This window comes from Phocoena sinus, chromosome 11, assembly GCF_008692025.1.
Source record: "Phocoena sinus isolate mPhoSin1 chromosome 11, mPhoSin1.pri, whole genome shotgun sequence".
Lineage (NCBI taxonomy): Eukaryota > Metazoa > Chordata > Mammalia > Artiodactyla > Phocoenidae > Phocoena > Phocoena sinus.
In genome coordinates this window covers 65783083-65805846 of record NC_045773.1, presented here as the reverse complement: position 1 = coordinate 65805846, position 22764 = coordinate 65783083, and the positions used below count along the sequence as shown (strand labels likewise).

Below are 22764 nucleotides of genomic sequence, written 5' to 3'. Positions count from 1 at the left end.
TGTTCTTGCTTGTATATGCCATTGTTTTGATTTGTGGTTACATACAGTTTTATTCCCCCTCCACCCCCATCACAGTGGGAAATTACGCTGCTTTATATTATTTTTTCTTAGTAGGGGCTTAAACAATGGAAATTTATCAATAGAGGATATAATGAGTTCAAGATTATGTCCAGAGAGCCTTGAGATTATAAAGGGAACTATGCTTCTTAGCTTTCTACCTGTATTTGCCAATCTGAATCACTGCTTACCAAGTAGTACTGAGCCCAGAGTAGTCAACCCAGGTGGGATAGGACCCAGAGCTCCTATATACAGCCCTGACTCATGTGCATAACCTTTTTTGATGGCAGTGAGGCAGAGGGAAACTGAAGTAGGGAAATCAGAAGTGAATATCGTGGTGTTTTTAAGATGAAGCCCCACTGAAGCTGTTAGATGGGAAGTTATCCAGGCTCCAAAAGAGCGAGGTGGAATGGTTGGGATTTTAGGTCTGACAGCGATGAGTCTACCAGGGCTTTTCTGAACTGTTCAAAGAAGGGTTAAATTTAGGATGAAACGCAGGCTGGATTTTAGGAGACTTCAGAGTCATAGCACAAAGCTATGGCAAGAAAGATTCAGATATCCAAGACAATCTGGGACTTTTCAGAAAGCCTCCATACGTCCAATCAACAAGAATTTATTGAGTACCTAGTATGTGTTTAGCACTTTGACAGGACCTGAAAATGTCAGTTCACCAAAAATGCACTTATGCTGGATGGTTATACTCAACCCCTTTTAAGAAAAAAATGACATGCTTCTCACCAAGCAGAAGGCCTCAGTTGCAGACAGGGACAAATACATTCCTGATGGTCTCTCTCCAACTGGCTCTGTCTCCTCAGTTTGCATCTCTGGTAGGCGCAGGTGTGATGCTGCTCCTGATGGTGAAGGTGGGACGCTTTTTCTACAAGCTGCCAAATGTAAGTAGAACTAATCAAATAGCTAAGTCAAGAAAGAATGGATCTCCAGATTACATCTTGGTGGGGCATCTCTGAGGAGAACTGCATTCAACTGATCCCCAGTGGTGGCCCCAGCCTATTTCTAGTTCCTTTTCTTTAAAATAACAGCCACTGCCTCACAGGATTGGGAGTTAAATAAGATAATATGTATAATAGAGAGAGAATGGTTTTGAGCTAGTAATAAGCACTCAAACAATTGTTATTCTTCTCGTTCCCGTTAATCTTTTTTTTTTTTTTTTTTTTTCTGCTTAAGCTATAAAGTAAGCTTTGGAAGTAAGGATTCAGTTAAACATGACCAAAATAGACTTCTGATGCCAGAACACCCAATACCACCACAGACTTGGAAGCTCATTGTGCATTCATGCCATCTGTTTTCCTAAATAGTTTCCAGAAGTCCTTGTTCTGCATTCATGTGAACTCAATCCCCCTACTGCTGCCACACTGTCTCTTGGTCAGTTCAGAACACTAAAGGCAGCATCTAAAAACTGAGTTTCAACTCTGTGTTCAGCTATGCCTCTATATACTTATGTGCCATTTCTTCCCTTTGTGTGAGACGGATGACCTTACATTTAGAGATGCCAGGTGCATTAATTACTAGCTATAATCGATTTGTTCTAAGTGACAATACAGATCAATGCCCAGTCATCATAATTTCCTTTTAAATTTCCTTAATGTTCCCTTTAGCCATTTTTAGATAGTACTAAGGGAGCGGGGAGGAGATTTTATTCCTGGTGCAGCAGCTTGGTTACACACTGAGATGGCAGTCCCTAAGCTGGAGTGGTTGTAAATATTATGCCCATCCTTTTGAATGCGTTTATTCCACCTGGTAAATATCAGGTTTCAGTAGAGCAGGACCATCTCAAGGCTGTTGCTGCCTTCTGCTCTTGTGATTCAGGGACCTTGGAAACCAGCCATGGAATATATGCATGGTGGGTGGGATTAAGCTTCTGTTTATCACACAAGCTGTCCTCTGATTCCCAGCAGAAGCCATCTACAGAATTTAGTTTATATAGCACCTTTGGTGCTATAACTCTTGGGAGTCTATTTTCGGAGGGCCACTCACTAATTTACTTTGAACAATGATATTTTTCCATTCTAGAAGAGTCAGAATTTTAAAAAATCTCAAATAAAAATCTGTCAGAATTCACTGAAGGGTAGTGATAAAAGTAGGTAAGCCCTCCCTTACTATAAATATGTTGGGGATAGAACAGCCCTTGCTTTTGGCCAACCCTGTTATGGCATGTTATTTTTATATCATCTAGTTAGGATGTTTCTGGGTGAGAAAATGTGAATACAATCTGATCAGAGGAATATCTGAATTTCTATAACACTGGGACTTTATGAGTATTAAACTACAAATGATTCCTTCCTTCTTTGAACGACTGTGGATAGCTTGTTGCAAAATCCTTAGGAGAGTAATTGGTGGAACATCCTGGCTAGGATCTCAACTAGTTAGCAACAGAACCAACATAAATTTTTAAAAAACGTAATACAGGGACTTCCCTGGCAGTCCAGTTGTTAGGACTTCGTCTTCCAGTGCCCGGGGTACGGGTTCGATCCCTGGTCAGAGAGCTAAGATCCCACATGCCTCATGGCCAAAAAACCAAAACATAAAACAGAACAAAATATTATAACAAATTCAATAAAAATTTTTAAAAAATGGTCCTCATCAAAAAAAAATCTTTTTAAAAACCCATAATGCAAATAGTATATTCAATATTGTTCCAATTTTGTGTGAAAAAATACATAGGCTATACCAAAATGTTAACAATGGTTATCTCTTGTATGATGGAAATTATATATAAATTCAATTCTTCTTTATACATGAGCACGTTTTATCTTAATATTAAGAAAGGTAAGGGCTTCCCTGGTGGCGCAGTGGTTGAGAGTCTGCCTGCCGATGCAGGGGACGCGGGTTCGTGCCCCGATCCGGGAAGATCCCACATGCCGCGGAGCGGCTGGGCCCGTGAGCCATGGCCGCTGAGCCTGCGCGTCCGGAGCCTGTGCTCTGCAATGGGAGAGGCCACAACAGTGAGAGGCCCGCGTACCAGAAAAAAAAAAAAAGAAAGGTAAAAATTTTATTGTATATTATGTCATGAAAAGATTTGTTTCCTCTTCATACTCCATACCTCAAGCCAAAACTCTGGTTAAAGCCCTATGAAGTTGAATTTCTTATCTTTCCTACCACATCTCCCTGCAAATTGTGGAAATTTTGGGAGATTCTTGACTGGAAAGAAGATGAAGATGGGAAACAAGTAATTTCTGCTGACTTCATCTTTGTTCTTCCCTCCTCTACTGACCTGTTAAGACCAAGTGGTCACTGAGTAACCTCAGAAAATAAGAGTAAGCTTGGATCCAGTCCATTCCTGATGATAGGATCAGTTCTAATTCCCAGGCAGAGTATATAGAAGAGAGGATGGCTAGGAAAAGGATGAGAAATGTTTCTTCAAGTAGGTTCGATTCTACTTTGAGGCCCTGATGATTTTACATCCCTATGAGTATCCATCTTCATTTTCTTACATTTAAGACACTTTCTTTCCCTTAGAAAGGGAGACGTGCTTACTTCTAAAACTTTGGAAAATTCACAATAGATAAAAATCTATTTTTTAGATAGACTGGTTACACACTGAGGTGGCAGTCTCTGAAGCCATAGTCACAAATAAACCACTATTAACATTTTGGCATATATCTAACCAATATTATTCTCTATAAATAGATAATACTTTGCATAATTGTGATCTAACTGTACAATCTGGTATTCTTGTTTTAATTTAATATGTAGCATGATACTCCATACTATAACTTAATCATCTTAAATTAGGTTATCTGAATTTTTATTATAAATAACACAACAGTGAGCAATTTTATACATCTACCCTTTTCTATATTTAAGATAGATTTCTAAGAGTAAAACAAAATTTCTGTGTGAAAGCATATTAGCATTTCTTGATATATTGCCAAATTATTTTCCAAAAGGGCAATACTCAACACCCATTTTTATGGGATGTCCTCAATGTTTTAAATTTGCTAATTTAATTTGATGGACAAAAATTGGTATCTTATTGTTGAAATAATTGTAGTACATCATGATTAGACTTGAAAAAAGCCCAACTGAAACTATTTCAGCATTCCTGTGAGTGGAAATTCTCTTAATTTGTCACCCCTGCTGAGAATGGTTTCTAAGCAACATCGGTAACATAGATTATGTCAAGCAAACTAGATAAAGCAAGGCCAAGTAGGCAAAGATAAGAAAAATGGCCAAAGGTGCCAGCCTCCCTGAGGGCTTGCCTCAGACACCAAAGTGACAACATGGAAGCAGAAGGGGCTAGATGATCATAACCTGCGGGTACTCTTCCTCTCACTGTCAGGGTAAGTAATCAGTGACCTGAATCTAAAAGGGGCTTGTGGATTTTGGCTGTCCGAGCACCATGGAGGGCGAGGTCCTGGGAGAGGACGTGCTGCTGCGGAAGCTCAGGGACAGCCGCCACCGCTTCCAGAGGCGCATGCAGCAGCTGATAGAGAAGTACAACCAGCCCTTCGAGGACGCCCCGGTGGTGCAGATGTCCACGCTGACCTACGAGACGCCCCAGGGATTGCGAATTTGGGGAGGAAGATTAATAAAGGAAAGAAATACAGGACAAATCCAGGGGTCCATGGTGAAGATGGACGACAGGACAGATGGACCCATGCGAGTCCCAGCTGGAGGTCATGAGCTTCCCTTGCCCTGCACACAAGGTGAGGATTCAATAAGCAGTGGTACTGATACAACTTTATTCCAAGAAGATGTGGTTGCTGGTAACTTGATGCCTGCAGTGCCCTGGAGCCCATTGAAAAATGAGCTAAGGAGGAAGTACTTGACACAAGTGGATATCCTGCTGCAGGATGAAGGGTGTTTGGAGTGTGCCAGTTACGGAGAGGGAAAGGACACCCGTGTGACCCTGGTCCCTTCATTGGCCTCGCCCGCCAGGCCTGCCCGAGGATACTACGGTGGCATCTCTGAAGAGAGCCCCGGTGGCCCATTTCAGCCAACCTCATTGCCCAGAGAGGGTGATGCTTTGCACTCTTGCTCAGCAGGCCTGGCCCTGGTGCCGAGGGGTGATGGCATCTCCTTATAGGGAGGGACCGGTGGCAGCAGCTTCTCAAGCAGCCCATGCTCTGAGGCTGAGGACGTCTGCAATGCAACACTCAGTGATCTGTACGCGGGCATGCTGCACTCCATGAGCTGCCTGCTGGGTGTGAGGCCCTCCTGCGTCATCTCCACCAAGACGTTCATCCGCCAGAACTGGAGCCCCAAGCGGAGGCACAGGTGTAAGAGCAGAATGGACAGAACGAGCTGCAGAGGAGGCAGGCGCTCTCGGAGGAACCCCCAGGAGAGACGTCCACCCGGCTCCGAACCTGCGAAGGACGTGGCAGTGTTAAGAGATCGCGAGAACGTACTCGATGTTTCTGGCCATAAGATGGGTTTAAAATTGGGAAGGGCTTTTTTTGAAGTAAACAAACCCCAGATCCACGCATTCGCTTCATATTGGAAGGAGCTTCCGAGAACGCCTCAGAAGCATCATTCTTCATTGACTTACTTAGACTCCAGTGCAGTGTATCATCTTGATCAGGAAAATAGATTCATGACATTAAAGTGGTTGATTTCTCCTGTAAAAATAGGTTCTAGACCCAGAGTACCGCCGGGCGAGGGAGGGAATCGTTATAGGGAGATCGAAATCAGATTTGACAAGCTTCATCAGGAATATTGCTCGAATCTTAGGAAGCAGCCCTGCCTGACTTACCTTCCCGGCTCCTCGGCTGTGGATATGTACAGAGGTGGTCCAGCAAGCCCTGGTAGCCCCCAGGGCGTAGAAGCCCACAGGCCGAGTAGCCCTCTCTGCAGAGCAAAAGCTAAGAGGTTGAGTGAGGCTTTTGAAAGCCTGGGCAAAGGATCTATCAGAGAGGGTAGCTGCCCACCAAAGAGTGATTCCTTCCCTTCACTTTCAAAGACCAACTCCACGTGTAGCCCGGGCCGCTCGGAGCAGACCTCTGACCTTGCTTGTCAAGGAAATGATCTGGGAGGATTTAGGAAGTCAGTATCACTCAACAAAGCCATTTCAGTACCCAGGGTACAACCTCCAGCCTGTGCCAGGGATCGTCACGATGACATTAAAGAAAAATTTGACAAGCTTCATCAAAAGTATTGCCAAAAATCGCTTCAGCAGACGCAGGTGCCTTTATGTACCAGAGCATCTCCAGATAAAGCAAGTGTGGGAGTTTGGTATCAAAAAGAAGACTTCTCAGGAAAATTCCATCCAGACTCTGGCTCCCAGGGTCCCCCAAACTTGTCATCGTCACCCCAGCAGAGCATTAAAAGTCCCCTCGGCTCAAACACAATTAGGGCCCCTCCATCTACAGGTGTTGCTCTCGATGCCAGCTGGGGTCATCAAGTCCCCACAAAACGATGCCGATTATCAGACCCTCAGGTGTGCAGACGGTGGGCTGGACCCTGGGATTTCTCACCTGTGGGCAGAGCTATCCCGAGGCCTGGGGAAGAGGCTGGCTTTTCATAGGTCACCTGGGAAGAGAAGAAGAGGAAAGAACAACACATCTTTCAGGGTGGAAGAGAAAAGTGATTTCGTGTTAGAAAACCTCAAAGCTGAAAATCTATTGCCAAGTTATTCTGAAGTATTCCCTCTTGCCTCTCTGATTTTTGTGTATTTTTTTAAATTCTCAAGAATATGTGACAACTTGCTTTGCTTATCTGCCCTTCAAAGCAAATTTCTATGAAATTGGTTCTGTTGAGATGACTCTCTGGGTTCTTGGAAATTATTTGAATAAAGTTGACCAATTTAAAAAATAAATAAATAAAAAAAAAAATAAAAGGGGCTTGTGGTAGCTGTACCGGCCAAATGAGTGACCTGGCTTTGCCTTGTTTTGTGCGTTTGACAAATTATGGAGGTGAGCAGAGAAAAACGTGGAGAAAACTTATTTGATTAGACAATGAGTCAAAGCATGGACCTGGTATTTTTATGAAATATCAGTGCATAATATCTCTGAGTGGCAAGGCTGACTAACTCTCTGTGGTACCTTTGTGGAAATTTGGGAGTTTAACCCCAGAAAGGAAAATGAAGCAGTGTTTATCTTTTCCCCACAGGCTGTGCTGGCTGGTATTATTCTGAGCAATGTCCTACCCTACCTTGAAACCATTTACAACTTACCCAATCTGTGGAGGCAGAACCAATATGACTGTGTGAGTGTAGATGTCCTGGGTGGGGTGGGAAGGACGGAGGGGAAGCCTGCAGAGAGAGGAAGAGAACAAACGAAAGAGATCAACCGGAAGGCACTGTCAGATGCCTAGTACTCTCTGCTGCCTAGTACTCTACTTTTGCTTTAAACAGGGAGTCAAGGTTATTGGTGCATGGAAATACCCATTCCAACTATGCAAAGTTAAGTAAAATGCAATTAACTAAGTAGCTGCAGTTACATACAGATCTAGTAAAAAGGGTTTATCATACATCACGTATTTGAATGACTTTTAATCCAGTTAATAGAAATACAATCCAGGATGGGAGACACAAATTCTAACAAGAGAAGGAGGTGTCTTTCCAGGAACAGTAACTGATGGAGCACTCTCCTTCTCTCTAGAGCACAAAACTAGAGGACATAAAGGGGAGACAGCAAGAAATAAAAGATGGGGGATGTGATACAATGAGAGGAGAAGCACTCAGAAGAGGCAAAGAGATAGGAAGAGGGATCATTTTGGAATGCAGGTCCCTGAAAAGTTAAGAGGGGAATGTGGTCCAGGGCGCAGGTAGAGCTTCTAGTCTTAGGAGGAGGGATAGCCCTTCCAAGAGACCTGGAGAGAACGGGGGAAGGTTGAGTGCAGATACTAACAAGTGGCGGGTGGAGGGGGAAGTAAATACTTAAGGGAGTTTCAGCCTATCTTCTTTTTAAAATTTTTATCAGAGTATTATTGATTTACAATGTTGTGTTAGTTTCAGGTATACAGCAAAGTGAATCAGTTATACATATATCCACTCTTTTTTTAGATTCTTCTCCCATATAGGCCATTACAGAGTATTGAGTAGAGTTCCCTGTGCTACAGCAGGTTCTTATTAGTTATCTATTTTGTATATAGTAGTGTGTATATGTCAATCCCAGTCTTCCAATTTATCCCTCCCCCCTCAGCCTATCTTCTATGTGAAAATAAAGTCAACATCACCTGCTGAGAGTGATGGAGAAGGTGGTGGGATAGGGACTTGAAGAGATTCCCAATAACTATCATAGCTCTTAAAATAGCAACCACTAATTTGGTGAGTGTTCTGGGTTGCTTTACAAATCATATTTCTAATCTCAATAAATTCTATAAATCAGATACTATTATTCCTATTTTTCACACGAGGAAACTGAAGTTTTAAGAGAGAATTAAAGAGAGAAGTGACCAAGGATGCATAAAAGAATTGCTAGGTAGCCCTGGGACCCAATCATTTGTGATGGCATCAGTTCATATGGCTGTGGAATTTGTTCTCTAAATCCTAGGTGTTGGGAGAGAAAGGGTAAAGGTGAGTTGAGAAAGAGGACTTGTGATTTTCTCAATTCTGCTTGTTATCACGGTCTTCCTTTTCCCTTCTTCCTCTTTTCCATAAGCTCATTTGGATGGTGACGTTCATATCTGCACTTTTACTGGGACTGGACATGGGATTACTTGTTTCAGTAGCATTTACCTTCTTCATCATCACTGTTCAGTCACACAGGTACTTTGTCTCAGGTAATAGGAGGTGGGCCATGGCAAGGTAAGGCAACTGTAATCTAAAGGCAAATGCATTTACTTTCAGAACTAAGATTCTCCTCCTGGGTCAGATCCCTAACACCAATATTTATAGAAGCTTCCATGACTATCAGGAGGTAAGAATCCAAATCAGTCCCACTCCTTTGCCCAAAGGAAGGGGTGGACCAGGCCTGCTGCCTAGTTTTTCTACAAAACTCCTTTGCTCCTGTCTGCTGCACTGCAGATATGCATTTACAAAGGTGGGGAAAGCGATGCAGCCAGTTAAGGATAATTTTAAAATGTACTTCGGGGGAGGAAGGCCAAGAAAAAGAGAGGTGTGAGGAAATGAAGGGGAAAAGAAGAAAGCAGGAAAAGCATGGGATGAAAATGGGAGGAAGGAATTTGCTAGATCTTGCTTCTTATAAAGAATACAGATTCTCCAGGAGGTTCTAAGGATTATTTTTTCTTACTCCATAAAAGAGCTGAAAAATTTCCCTCAAGTTTACATTTATTTGTCTTGCAGGTTACAAACATTCCAGGGGTGAAGATCTTCCAGTGCTGCAACTCCATTACATTTGTCAATGTTCACTACCTAAAGCGCAAGCTGTTAGAGGGGGTGAAGGCTTTCCTCCCCAGCCTCTCTCTACCTGCTCCCCTCCCCTTCCCCGAGTATTCTCCCCTCCCCCACTCACCATCCGTATGAGACCTCCTCATATGTCTTTCAGGTTGAAATGGTAAAGGTGCCTCTTACAGAAGAAGAAATTTACAGCCTGTTTAATCAAAATGAAGATGGCCCCCAGCAAGGAAAGCTTTGTTGGTGTTTCTGCAACTGTGATGAACCGGAGCCACCGCCCAGGGTTAGAAACATGTCTTCTTTTCTGCATTTTTCTCCACATTTTATAAAAAAGAAGTGCACTAGTAGTTTTTTAAAAAAAAGAAAGAAAAGAAAAGAAAATCTAAACCCCCTCAGGGATTTTAACTCTTAGACGAACCATGAGTAATTGGAAATCAAAGATTTCTACTCAGAAATGGAGACACGGGTTCCCTTTCAGGTTCAGATCTTGCCCTGAAAGTAGGAGGCAGGGGGAGATGTCCTGACTCCTGATTCCCTTCTCAATGGCCAGCAACTTATCTGAGCACAGAGTACAGTCTACCTGTTGACTACATTGTCAGTAGTTCCCTGGTTGTCCCTGTTTCCTTGACTTTTATCTTAGCTCCTTGGCTATCTATTTCTGAAAACAAATGACTTAAAGATTGTTTTCTAACTGCAGCAGGGTCAAGGGCAGGCAGGGTCAAGGTGGCTGGGGTTCCCAAGGATCTGTCAGAGTCTCCTGATGTCTGCCTGTGACCAGGGAAATGATGATGTGGGGTGGAGGGCAGATAAGCAGACATGGGGATTTTACAGCGTCTGAAGATTATTTTAGCGGATGAGTTGTAGCGCTCATTAATTTCCAACTCAGATTTGGTCTAAATATTCCCTTTCCCCAGGGCAGGGCTGTTCATTTCCAGCTTCAAGGCCTTTCATCCACACAAACACCCTGGAGGAGCAGCTCTATCTACACACACACACACACACACACACACACACACACACACACAAGAACACCTCCCATCCCCCTCCTCACCTACAATACCAAGCACCCACTCTCATTGCCATACACCCGAATGGAGCATAGGCTCTACTGAGCTCCTGGAAAATACCAACTTCCCTGCCAAGAGGACTGCTCTACTACTAGAATTAACACTATCTCTAATTTTTATTTTGTATCCACACTGCACTGAGTATTGTAGAGAGTATTTACAGGACATCAGAAAATACATTTTAGAGTATAATATGATCTAGTATTTATTGATCTCATACTGTGTGCCCAGAACTATGACACTATGAAAAAGGAAAACAAATTTTTAGGGGCCTCTGTCTCCAGGTAGTTCTTTTTTCTTTTTCTCTTTAATTGTGGTATAAAACGCATAACATAAAATCTATCATCTTCACCATTTTTAAGTGTACAGTTCAATAGTGTTAAATATATTCACACTGTTGTGCAATCGTTACGACCATGTACCTCCAGAACGTTTTCATCTCGCAAAACTGGAACTCTGACCCATTAAACAACTCCCCATTTCCTCCTCCTCCCAGCCCCTGGCAACCACGATTATACTTTCTGTTTCTGTGACTTTGACGCTTCCAGATGCCTCATATAAGTGGAATCATACAGTATTTGTCTTTTTGCAATTGCCTTATTTCACATAACATAATATCCTCAAGGTTCATCCAGGTTGTTCTTTTTTTTTTTTTAATTTTTTCATGGAAAAATTTGAACATATACAAGAGTAGAGACAAGTATAATGAGCCTCTATGTACTCACCATCTACTTTAAGATTTATCACCTCGTATTCAATCTTATTTCATCTATATCCCTACCCACTTACAGCCCCTCAAAATCACAGGATTATTTTGAAGCAATTTATGGAATTTTAATTCAAACTGGGGAGGATTTTCTGGCAGTCCAGTGGTTAAGACTTGGTGCTTTCACTGTTGTGGGCCTGGGTTCAATCCCTGGTCAGGGAACTAAGATCCCACAAGCTGTGCAGTGCGGCCAAAAAAAAAAAAAAAAAAAATCAAACTGGGCAAACAGCTCTCTATTAATGTGACATTTAAGGCTATTATTGTATTTATCCATCCAAAAATATACATTTTTTTCACATCTCTGAAATTTAGATGCATTGTACAATTGATGGCATTATTATAGTTTAATTTGCAGTGTTTTGTTTGTTTCTTGACAGTACAAAAAGTCATGGTGCATCTTAAAACTGATGAAATAAGATGGTAAACCATACCATGCAGTATTGTTATGTTCTAAATCATGTGTTTATATTCTAACCACTCTAAGACTTCGGTTAAAGAGATTGGCATGAACTCAAAAAGGCAGGGAAACTTCATGGTAGTAATGGACTTAAGCTGGGCAGGAGAGAGAAATTTGGATTTATGTCAGGTAGGAAAAAGAAGGACTCCCAGTCCGTGAATAGGCTTGGACAAAGACACTGAGGTAGAAATAAGCATGGGATCCTCAGAGTAAGAGGCTTGGCTTGGGCAGTAAGTTCAGGCAGATCTGGCGGGAGTGGATTATGAAAGCTCTTGAAAGAGTATAGAGTAGACAGAGAGATAGGGGAGGCTCTCAGAGGTTTCTTCTGCTTGAAGGACCTTGCATCTCCCCAACACTGAGCCAGTGCTCAGCTGTCCCCCAAAGGCCTGGCCTCAGTGACTGTCAAGGCTTGCGGAGCACCTCTCTCCTTTGAACTGTAGTATTATCATTTGTCCACAGCACTTTTTTTTTAGCGATACAATATATACTACCTTGTTAGTTTTAATCTTTACATTTTTTTTCTATTTTTAAATAGAAAAGCAACAAGCAACAATGTTGCTTGTTGTTCACAAGCAACATTATTAGAACAACAGATTTTTCTTAAAGAAACATCACCCCAAAGTATACCACTCTAGCAAATGAACTCTTCATTTTCCCACATGCCTTACAGTTCTTGTCCATTTAGGTTGTTATTCATCCTTTAAATGGACACGTGCCCTCTCCCCAGGTAGAATCTGGTCCCTGTGACTGCAGAGTCAGCATTCACATCTTTCATGCCATTGTAGTCCCGGTGCTTGGTCCTGTCCTTAAGCGACATAGGCCTATTAGGAGCATGAAAGGAGTGAAAGATAAAGACAGCCACACTCAAGTACCTTTTGTCTCCTTAAGGAAATGTGACAGAAGACAGTTTCATTGATAAAAGAAGGAGGTGTTGAGAAAAGGGACTGATGGAAGAAATACTTCAAAGTTCTAGTAGGTGCCGGAGACTAATTAGAATCCAGGGATGAGGGAAAGGAATAAATCAAAGATGATTTAAAGTCTGGCTCACTAAGACAATGAAAATGTCACTGACGCATGTGGGGAAGTCGGGAGGGGTGGCTCTGAGTGGTGAGGATCAGGAAAGATGAACTTGGTTTTAGTCACAAGCTGGAAGTGACAGTGAGATATCTAAGGAAAAAAGGTATAACGCATAGTCTGCAGAGTTTTCCAAGAGAGAGGGAAGTGAGTTAGTAGATAGAAACAGCATAGTTGCAAATGCTTCCAGGCTTGTTTGAGTCTTATCATAGTCCTCCCCTAACTCTGTCATCCCAGGTTGTTTACACAGAACGATTTGAAAGTAAAGGGGACCTCGACTCGTCCTCCATTAACCTGGTCCGCTGCTCACGTTTCAAAATCATGGACACAAGCCAGACTATGTCCGATGACCAAGTACCGTACATAACATCTTGCACATCCCAGAGAAATCCAAACTACAAGGAGGTGGAGAAAGTTTGGCTTTCTGATGACCCCTCTAGGAGCATGTCGATCACACTCCCTGATGCTTCTGAAACTCAGGGTGGGGGTAGAACACTCCTGCCTTACTCGACTTCATCTCTTCTACCCAGCATCCACACCATCATCCTGGACTTCTCAATGGTACATCTTGTGGATGCACAGGCTTTGGTCGTACTAAGACAGGTAAGTACTAAGGAGGCTTTCACAAGAACCCTGATCCCCTCCTACCACCACCATCCCAGACCTGATCCTGATTGAATCCTGTTAGTCACTGGTTAGCTGCTCTGTGACTCCTAGGCCACTAGGAACTTGAGCACCAAAGACGGTTTAAGGTCAACCAGAATAAAAAGAAAATGAAGCAACCCTGATTTACTAAACTAGGGTTGGTTCCCTAACCATGGCATATTATTTCTCAAGGACTGAAAAATAGGAAACTCTTAACACCATTGAAACAGCAATCTGTGCCACACCCAGCAACTCCCAGCGTATCCTGGGAGTTAGCTACAAAAAATGTCAAGGAATAGGTTCAAATGCTACAGAAGAAAGTTCACAAGGAATTCTCTACTATTCAGCTGCTCTAAAAGGCACCCAGGTTTGAAGAAGTTGTGATGAAATGACACCCCAAGCGTGGGGCCACCCGGTCCGGTACCTGTAAGGATCTTCCCCAGTTCCTTCTTCATTGCCTGCATCTTTGGGTGAAAAGGGCAGGAAAGATTTTTCCTTCAAAGCTATGTTCCCTCAGTCCTGGCTTCTCTCCCACTTTCTGGTTTCTCGGACAGATTTCATTTCTCTCCTCCTTGTACAATATGGACAGTTTAGGTGCACAACTAACCATATTGACTTTATTGTTTAATGTCTCATAAGTAGGAGACGTTAAAGACATATTTAATGTCTCAGTGTCTTTTTTTTTCAAGCCAGCTTATCTCAGTTTTTAGTCCTCTATCTCACTCTTGCTCCTGTTGGCGATGGCTCAGGTTTACACATCCTGAACCTACTCGCTTCCTGGCTGTAACTGCACCCACATTTTTTTAAAATTTATTTAATTAATTTATTTTTGACGGCGTTGGGTCTTTGTTGCTGCGCGCGGGCTTTCTCTAGCTGCGGCGAGCAGGGGCTACTCTTTGTTGTGGTGTGTGGGCTTCTCATTGCAGTGGCTTCTCTTGTTGCAGAGCACGGGCTCTAGGTGCACGGGCTTCAGTAGTTGTGGCACAGGCTCTAGAGCACAGGCCCAGTAGTTATGGCGCACGGCCTTAGTTGCTCAGTGGCATGTGGGATCTTCCCGGACCAGGGCTTGAACCCATGTCCCCTGCATTGGCAGGTGATTCTTAACCACTGTCCATCCCCCACCCCGCCACCTTTTTTTGAGATATGCTCCTTTGGCTGACTTTCCTTCTTGTATCCTCAGATTCCATTTTAACAAAATATTTATAAATATTTTATCCTATGTCTTATTCCTAAGTGAATATGATTCTGTCTTAAGTGAGTCCAGCTCCTCTTTGGTCTAAGGCAATAGGAAGCTTGTCATAGCAGAAAGAACTCTGATTGGTGGTCTGTGGGTTTGTGCTTTGTCCTGGCTTTACTACCCCTCACTGTCCATCAGACCCGAGGTAACTCAATAAATTGCACTTGGTTTCCTCATCTATAAAATGAGAGGCTTAGAAGAGATTTACATTAAGGTCTTTCCCATCCATGAGACCCTCTCCCCACCAACACCCCACCCCCACTCCATTTGCAGGCTCAAATATACTTGATAATGTCTTATCTTTGGGACTTTTCCATCTTAGGTTGTACTACTGGGCTGTGTTCTCTTCTCCCAGTCTTACACTGTAGCTGTAGTTTTAGATTTCATTGACTACACTATCGAATGCCTCTTACATGCCAGACTGAGTTGAGCACATTTATATACACTATCTCATTTAGTTCTCACAACAGCCCTGAGAGACAAGCCATATTTCCCCCTAAGAGTCCTGTGCTCGCAGCTAGGAAGGGGCCTGTCCAGCACTGGAACTTAAAGCCTCTGACATTATATCACTCTTCCCCCTGTTCTGTAGTATAATTGGGCCATCCTTTCCTCTCTCCTCTTGTCTTCCATTTTTTGGAGGCACCATATGTTCTGGTCCTTGGCATAACCCTTCCATCAACCTGGCCTACGTTGATGACTTTCTGCTCCAGCCCCATCATTGAGGCAATGTCCAGCACCTTAACTTTGTAGGCTTCAGAGATTCACGGTACACCCTCACACTTTAAAAAGGCAGGTTCCCCCCCAGGTATCTGGCTCTGTGTGTGTTCGGGTTTGGTTTGTAGCTTCTGTGGCCAGAGCATTTGAGAAGAATGATTTCTTTGACACAGGCATCACCAAGACCCAGCTGTTCCTCACCCTCCACGACGCTGTGCTGTTTGTTTTGTTGTATCCCGCCTTGTTGGAGGAAGTCATTATGTTTTGTTTACTTTATAATTGAAAACTTGAACCCACTAAGAAAAATCCCAGTAGTTGTTCTTATTAGAGACAACCACTCCATTTAAGCTTCTTCTTAATTCACGATATTTCAATCTCCCATTGCTTGTCATTTAGAGTATGTCTATAGTGGCTCTTTACCAAATAACTTTATGATTTACTGTATGATCCAGAATGACTTTCTTGTTTCCCCTTGGTAGTGAAAGAAGTAGAGTCTGTCTGTTTTGTTTCTTTTGACACTCCAACTTAGTGCCCAGGTTTGGAACCTGTTGAGTCTTAGAGTATTAAGGTGAATGGTGACTTCTTTTGAATTGAACGTTAAGATTTATAGCTCCAGAGCATATATATATATATATATACATATATATATATATATATATATATATATATACACACATATATATATATATATATATATATATATATATATAGGCTGAAGTATATACTTGGGGTCAGTGTCTGATGTTTTACTAAATTCAAATACAACTTTGCAGAGCAGCACTGAATATGATCCTCAGGGTTCCTGAATACCTTTCCGAACTATATCACTTGACCATCTCTGGGCCACATTTTGCCACCTCTGCTTAGTGGACTCCAGAGAGAAGGAGGTCACGTGCAAACACTAAGCAATAATACCAAGATATGATTGTTCATGAGGCCCGTCCAGTGTGTCCCCATCACACCTGTGCCTGTGTCTATCCTAGCACTGTCCTCATGTGAACATTTATCTCTTTATGTGAACTGTTTCCCCACTTAAGGCCATGGGCAACCCTCCCTCTCACTCCCCACCCAAGACCATCTGATTCTCTTTTGTATTCTGGCACTTTAGGCATTTCCTGGCATAAAGCAGTTCACTCATCAAATGTTTACAGAGCTGAATGGGGTGGGGATGCAAAGGTACATATACCCCAGACAAGTGAGTGACCAAAGAAGTTTTAAAACTCAGCTAATTAAAAGGCCCTTTCCTCTACTGAGTGTGAAGATCTCTAAAACTGGCTTACTCTCTCCCCACAGATGTTCAGTGCTTTCCAAAATGCCAACATCTTGGTGCTCATTGCAGGGTGTCACTGTGAGTATCTTTCATCTTATGAAGAGGGCTGTGTTTTGTATCCTGGATCCTCTCCTCCCCAGATGTCTGACCCTGTGTGTGTTCCCGGTTTGGTTTGTAGCTTCTGTGATCAGGGTACTTGAGAAGAATGATTTCTTTGACACTGGCATCACCAAGGCCCAGCTGTTCCTCACCCTCCACGATGCTGTGCTATTTGCTTTGTCAAGGAAGTTGCCAGAGTCCTCCGAGTTAAATGTGGACGAATTGGAGACAGTGATACAAGAAGCCTACTCAGAAACAGACAAGGTTGGATGATGTGAAGCATCGGGGTGGGGAGTGGTGTGGTGTGGTGGGAGGAGACACCTAATCAGATAGAGATGAGCAACATCCAGGAAAGGTTTTTGATGTGGCTGTCCCAGAATTTGAAATGTTGAAAGGTTCCCTTACCAGTTGGTAAATAGCAGTAAACCTGAGTCCCAGGTTCCCACACTGCCATGGCATCTGGGTGTCATTCAGGATCCTTTCCCAACTGAAGAGGGGTTACCCAACCCAGCAGAGGACTCAAGGATCTTTTTACAGCAGGTTTGGTTAGTGCCAGTGCCATACCAATTAATAAATATTTTAAATATCTCTCTTAGCTATCCCTTTAGAATCCCCCCCACCACCACCCTTGGGATGGATAATAAAACTGATGAACTAGCAGACGTAAAGATCTGCCAGTCTAACTCTATGGCTAGAGCAAAAGGTGGGGACTATAGACAGAGCTAAAGCTAAAGAAGATAGCAGGAGGCCAGGTCATGAAGGGCCTGCTGAGGATTACATTAGGGGGTTGGAAAGACAAGAAGACAAGATGTCCAGGAATGCTGACCAGACCATTGTTATTTAAATGGTTGACCATGAAATCCAGGCTGGCTACAAAAACTAGAGAAATTGGAAATTATGGATTGATTGAGCCTGAAGCATGGTAAGTAACTGAGGAACCAGAGGGTGCAAAGAAGATGAAAAGCAAATTTAGGCCAGAAATATTTTCTACTTTGCCAGGAACCCATGCTTTCTGGTACCTTAAGTCCTACTGTATTCTGAAATTCCTTGACTGTTCAAAAATTAAATCTAATTGGGAAGTTTTAACCCATCTAATTGTGTGTATTTCAGAAAGAAGAATCAAAACATAAAATGAGTAGCCGTCTTATAGAAGCCCCCAGAAGTAAAAGTCCAGCCTTCACCATACTCCAGGACCCAGTAACAGAGGAGGAATCAGAGCTAGACTTTGATCTGTATCCCATGCAGGAGTCAGAACAAGAGACTGGGCTAGATCCAGACCTAGACCTGGATCACGAAATGGAGCCTGAGTCAGAGCTGGAGCCTGAATCTGAGCTGGATCCAGAGACAGAGACCAAGCCTGAGCCCACATCCAGGCCAAGCTCTCAGCAGCAGTACTAGCCTCTGTATCAGTTTATAACTCCCCAGTCCCCACCTCAGACTCAGCCTAGGACACAGTCAGTAGAGAGGAGGCATCAGCTTATGAATTCACTTACATCCCAGAGCAACGCCAGTGAGGGTACCTTGTAGATGAGCTAGGAATAAGGGGTCAGATTCCCTCAGCAAATCCTCCCCACCCAAATGGGGCCACTTGGTCTGGAGACGTAGGCTAGTTACAAACTAGCAGTACTTGCTTTGGGACTCCTCCACCTGTTGGCCTTCCTCCTTCCTCAGCGCTGGGATCTCACTCCCAGATCGCAATACTAAACACCAAGAATTATCTCTGAATTCCTTATCCAGGTTCACTTCGCTTCACCTTCAGCAGATGTTCCACTGAAGGATTTCCTTCTTCACACCCCTCACCTCTGTGCTTTTTTTTTTTTTTAGACCATCTCTAACTTATTCCTCTCATCTGTGTTCCCCTTTCTCTAAAGAGATGAGGCTCAAATAAAATACATAACTCTAGTTACATTTGGACCCTTCCTGCATCTTCTACCTTTTCTGTATTCTGTATGCCGAAGGAAATGCCAGGTGGAAGGAATCCCAGAAGTAGGTAGACACAGTGGGGAAGAGATGAGCATGAAAAAGAAAAACTGCGTAGCATTTGTACTTTATATGTTATCTTCACTGCACTGCTGCAGTGGGAAATAGGGGGTAAATAGGTTAAGGTAGGCCAGGCTGGGACTTCCCTGGTGGTCCAGTGGTTAAGACTTTGCGCTTCCAGTGCAGGGGGTGCGGGTTTGATCCCTGGTCGGGGAACTGAGATCCCAAATGTCGTGCAGTGCGGCAAAAAAAAAAAAAAAAAAAGTTAGGCCAGCCTGTGAAGGCTTGTAGTACAAAGAACTGTTAGGCTAAAAGCACTTTTGCCATCACTCCAAGGTCAGGATCTTATCCTGACAGTGTTTCAGAAGGCCAATAAGCTGTACCACCCAATGAGAATGTTAGCTCTATAGAACTCCCCCTGGTCTTCACATTCACATTCACTGTTGCTTCTTTCTTATAGGTTTTTAAGATCCAAGCAATCTAGGATCTGTACTCTTGGTGGACCAAACAGTTAAAATCTGTGACAGACACCAACCCCTTAGGAATTGGAAAAGTCAATCAAATCACTAGTTTGGTCCAAATTCATTTAAAAAAATTTCCCCTCTTCCATTAAAAAAAAATCTAGTATTAAGGTACAACCTGAAGAGAAATATAAACCCCTGGGCAAAGGCATTGGGAATACTGAATTTTATTTCCCACTCAGTAAACAAGAGTCCCCTTGCTTAGAAAATCAACTTCTCTCACCTGTTAGATGAAAGAAATACTTCTTAAAATAAGTGTCTCTTATCACAGAGATAACAGGTGCATTTATTCATTCTACAAACATTTACTAAGCATCTGCTATATACACAGCACCCCAAACTGTGGGGTAAATGAAACAATATTATCCCTCCCTACTTTACACATGCATAAAGTGAGACATAAGTTTTGTAACTAGCCCAAGGTCATATACAATTGTACCCTAAAAGAGGGGGGGGCCCAAGTTACAAGCTTCATTTGTTCATGTTTACTCAACACATTTATTGAACTCCTACTATGTGCCAGCCACTGTCCCAGGTGCTGAAGACACAAAAATAAGCAGAATAGATGACAAAGATAATTATAAATTGTGATAAGTACCTTGATGGTAAAATACAGGAAACAAAGAGGGCATACATCAGGAGGACCTGAACCTATCTTGGGTGTCAAGGAAACTCTTCCTATGGTAATGACAATGACCTTGCATCTGAAGGATGAGAAAGAGCTAGACTGAAAGTAGGTTCCAATGACTGCTAGGAGGGCAGAACCAAACGGGGGACTAAGAGTGGTAACCATGGGTAAGTACAGAAGCTGGGCACCCAGGGACACAGCCAGATGGAGCCTAAGGGTGATTACCATGGCACCAAGGTCTCAACCAGAAACTGGTTCAAACCAGGCTGTCAGGGTGGCAGGAACAAGCACAGAAGTGTTTCAAAACCAAGAAAACATTTCACATTTAAAACAGGAGACTAGGAAGTGCACAGAGAGCCGTTTCTGTTGGCTGCCGCCCTCTCACTCCAGCTCCCTTCCATTCCCACATTTCCATCAGAGGAAGGTATTTAAACACAGAACCAATGGCTTCTGAGAGTCTGGTAGAGTTTAGACTTCGGACTTTTCTGTTATAACTGCAACATAGCTAAATCTTGATTTTCATGCATGACCTCAGAAAGACCGACCTGATGCTTGGACTATAGCCTATCTTTAAAGCATATTCTTCATAAATCCATAGCATCCATCCCCTCCTGAAATAATAAGATGAAGAAAAATGGTCAATTGATTGTAAACAGTTCAGCATTAAAGAAAGGATAAAGTAAGTAACAATTCAAAGGCCGTGTCTTCTTCCAAAATGCAGATTGCCTGAAATTCTAAGACGTTTCAAACTTTACAAAATGCCATGGTTTGGATTGGTTAGCTCACTTTTCATTGCATGGTCATCATTGCAGATTTTATATCTCTAATAAGAAACTGGAGAAAAATTTTAAAGACTAAAAAACTAGTATAGGCCAGATCTGAAAGAGTATTTTTCTCCATTACTGAAAAAATCTCAAAGTAGTTTATGTTCTACAGTAAATGGGTTATGGGGCACGATTTTCACATACAAGAAATTAAGTGAAGTCAATACAGCTGCAGAAAACTGGGTTTGGAAAAGAGATTGGTCAAAATAGGTGACCCTAGGTGCTGTCTCTAAATATTAATACATTAAATGTCACAAAGCCCAATGGATTGTAACTTGATCTTACCCATATCTGATTTAGATGACAGTTAGATGAGACTTTGGACTTAGACCTTTGAGTTGATGATATGTGAGAAGGACATGAAGTTTGGGGAACCAGAGATGGAATATTATGGTCTAAATATTTGTGTCACCCAAAATTCACATGTTGAAATCCTAATCCCCAAGATAATGGTATTAGGAGATGGGGCCTTTGGGAGGTGATTAGGTCACTCTTACAATTATTAGTGGGATCAGTGCCCTTATAAAAGAAGCCTCAGAGGGCTTCCCTGCTGGCGCAGTGGTTAAGAGTCCGCCTGCCGATGCAGGGGACGCGGGTTTGTGCCCCGGTCCGGGAAGATCCCACATGCCGCAGAGCGGCTGGGCCCGTGAGCCATGGCCGCTGAGCCTGCGCGTCCGGAGCCTGTGCTCCGCAACGGGAGAGGCCACAACAGTGAGAGGCCCACGTACTGCAAAAAAAAAAAAAAAAAAAAAAAAAAGAGGCCTCAGAGAGATCCTTCCTCCCACTATATGAGGACACAGCAAGGAGACAGCCATCTATGAACCAGAAAGTGGGTTCTCACCAGACATCTAATCTGCCAGCACTTTGATCTTGGAATTCCCAGCCTCCAGAACTGTGAGAAATAAATTTCTGTTGTTTATAAGCCACCCAGTCTATGGTATTTTGTTATAGCAGCCCAAATGGACTAAGATGCCCAAGGACTTAACTGTATTGTATCTAGATTCAACTCTCATTTATAGGTAGAAATAAAGGAAGTAATGGCATAATCCAAGGTCATTAAGGGTCTTGAGATTATAGAATCTCAGTGCTAAAAAGGACCATGAGAGTCATCTGGACCAATTTTACCCATCCAGTCTCTTACAATTAAATTTAATTTGGGACTTCCCTGGTGGTCCAGTGGTTAAGACCCCACACTCCCAATTCAGGAGACACAGGTTCGATCCCTAGTAGGGGAACTAAGATCCTGCATGCCTCATGGTGCAGCCAAAATAAATAAATAAATACAAAAATAAATTTAATTCTATAAACACTTATTGGAAGACTCACCATACCCCAGATACTCTGTGTTTCCGTAATCTATTACTGCAGGACAATCCACCCAAAATTTAGTGGCTTAAAACAATAGTCATGCATTTGTTCATTATTTTGCAATCTGGGCTGGGTTTAACTAGGCCCATTCATGAGGCCGCAGTCATCTAGAGATTCACCTGGGGCTAGAAATTGAAGATGGGTTTACTCACAAGTCTGGACATCTCAGCTGGGATGGCTGGAAGGGCTGGAGGCTGGCCAGGCAGCCATCTCTCTCTCCACACAGTCTCTCTGGGAGGGTACCTGGACTTCACACAGCAGCTCAAGGCAGCATGTCACCTGCCACATTCCACAGATCAAAGTACGTGACAAGGCCAGCCATGATTCAATGTGAGGGCAAATACACTCCACTTCTTGAAGAGAAAATAATTTATGGCCGTTTTAAATCCACCACACTATGATAAAAGAATGAATAGAATATGATATCTGCCCTCAAGGAGCTCCCAGGCTACAAACATGCGGGGAGAGAGTGTCATGCCTACTAAACGAAAAGGTGATAATAATGAGAGGTAAAGTGCTATAGAAATACAGATGACAGGAAGGGTTAGAAAGAATGTGGGTCAGGGAAAACTACTGAGAAGAAATGACATTTGAGCTGGGCATTGAGATTAAGTGGGATAAACACGAGTCTCCCAACGGACCAAGGATGAGTAGAGGAGCCACAGCTACTGTGGATCAAGTGTCCCTCTGAGTAAGCACCAAGAAAAATCTTGAGTTTTGCTCTGGGAAATGGTTAAATTACTTGGAAACAGTTTGATCACTTCAGGTATGACTTTTATGCTTTGTTAGGTGAGACTAGAG

The 22764-nt window shown here is 42.8% G+C and overlaps 2 protein-coding genes across 2 annotated transcripts in view; both read left to right on the top strand.

The window, feature by feature from the left end:
• SLC26A8 (solute carrier family 26 member 8) overlaps positions 1–18544 on the top strand; it is a 72778-nt gene extending 54234 nt beyond the window's left edge. The window contains exons 11-20 of the mRNA XM_032650209.1: positions 873–950; positions 7126–7221; positions 8619–8725; positions 8807–8876; positions 9263–9355; positions 9465–9596; positions 12915–13280; positions 16567–16621; positions 16722–16906; positions 17753–18544. Of these exons, the coding sequence (XP_032506100.1) occupies positions 873–950; positions 7126–7221; positions 8619–8725; positions 8807–8876; positions 9263–9355; positions 9465–9596; positions 12915–13280; positions 16567–16621; positions 16722–16906; positions 17753–18040 (1470 nt within the window). The 3' untranslated portion in view covers positions 18041–18544. The remainder of the gene's footprint in view (positions 1–872; positions 951–7125; positions 7222–8618; positions 8726–8806; positions 8877–9262; positions 9356–9464; positions 9597–12914; positions 13281–16566; positions 16622–16721; positions 16907–17752) is intronic.
• LOC116762795 (Holliday junction recognition protein-like) lies at positions 4418–7220 on the top strand. The gene is given in 1 exon segment (XM_032650210.1): positions 4418–7220. A coding segment is annotated over 1 exon segment (2124 nt). The 3' UTR covers positions 6542–7220.
• Positions 18545–22764: the final 4220 nt, after the last annotated feature.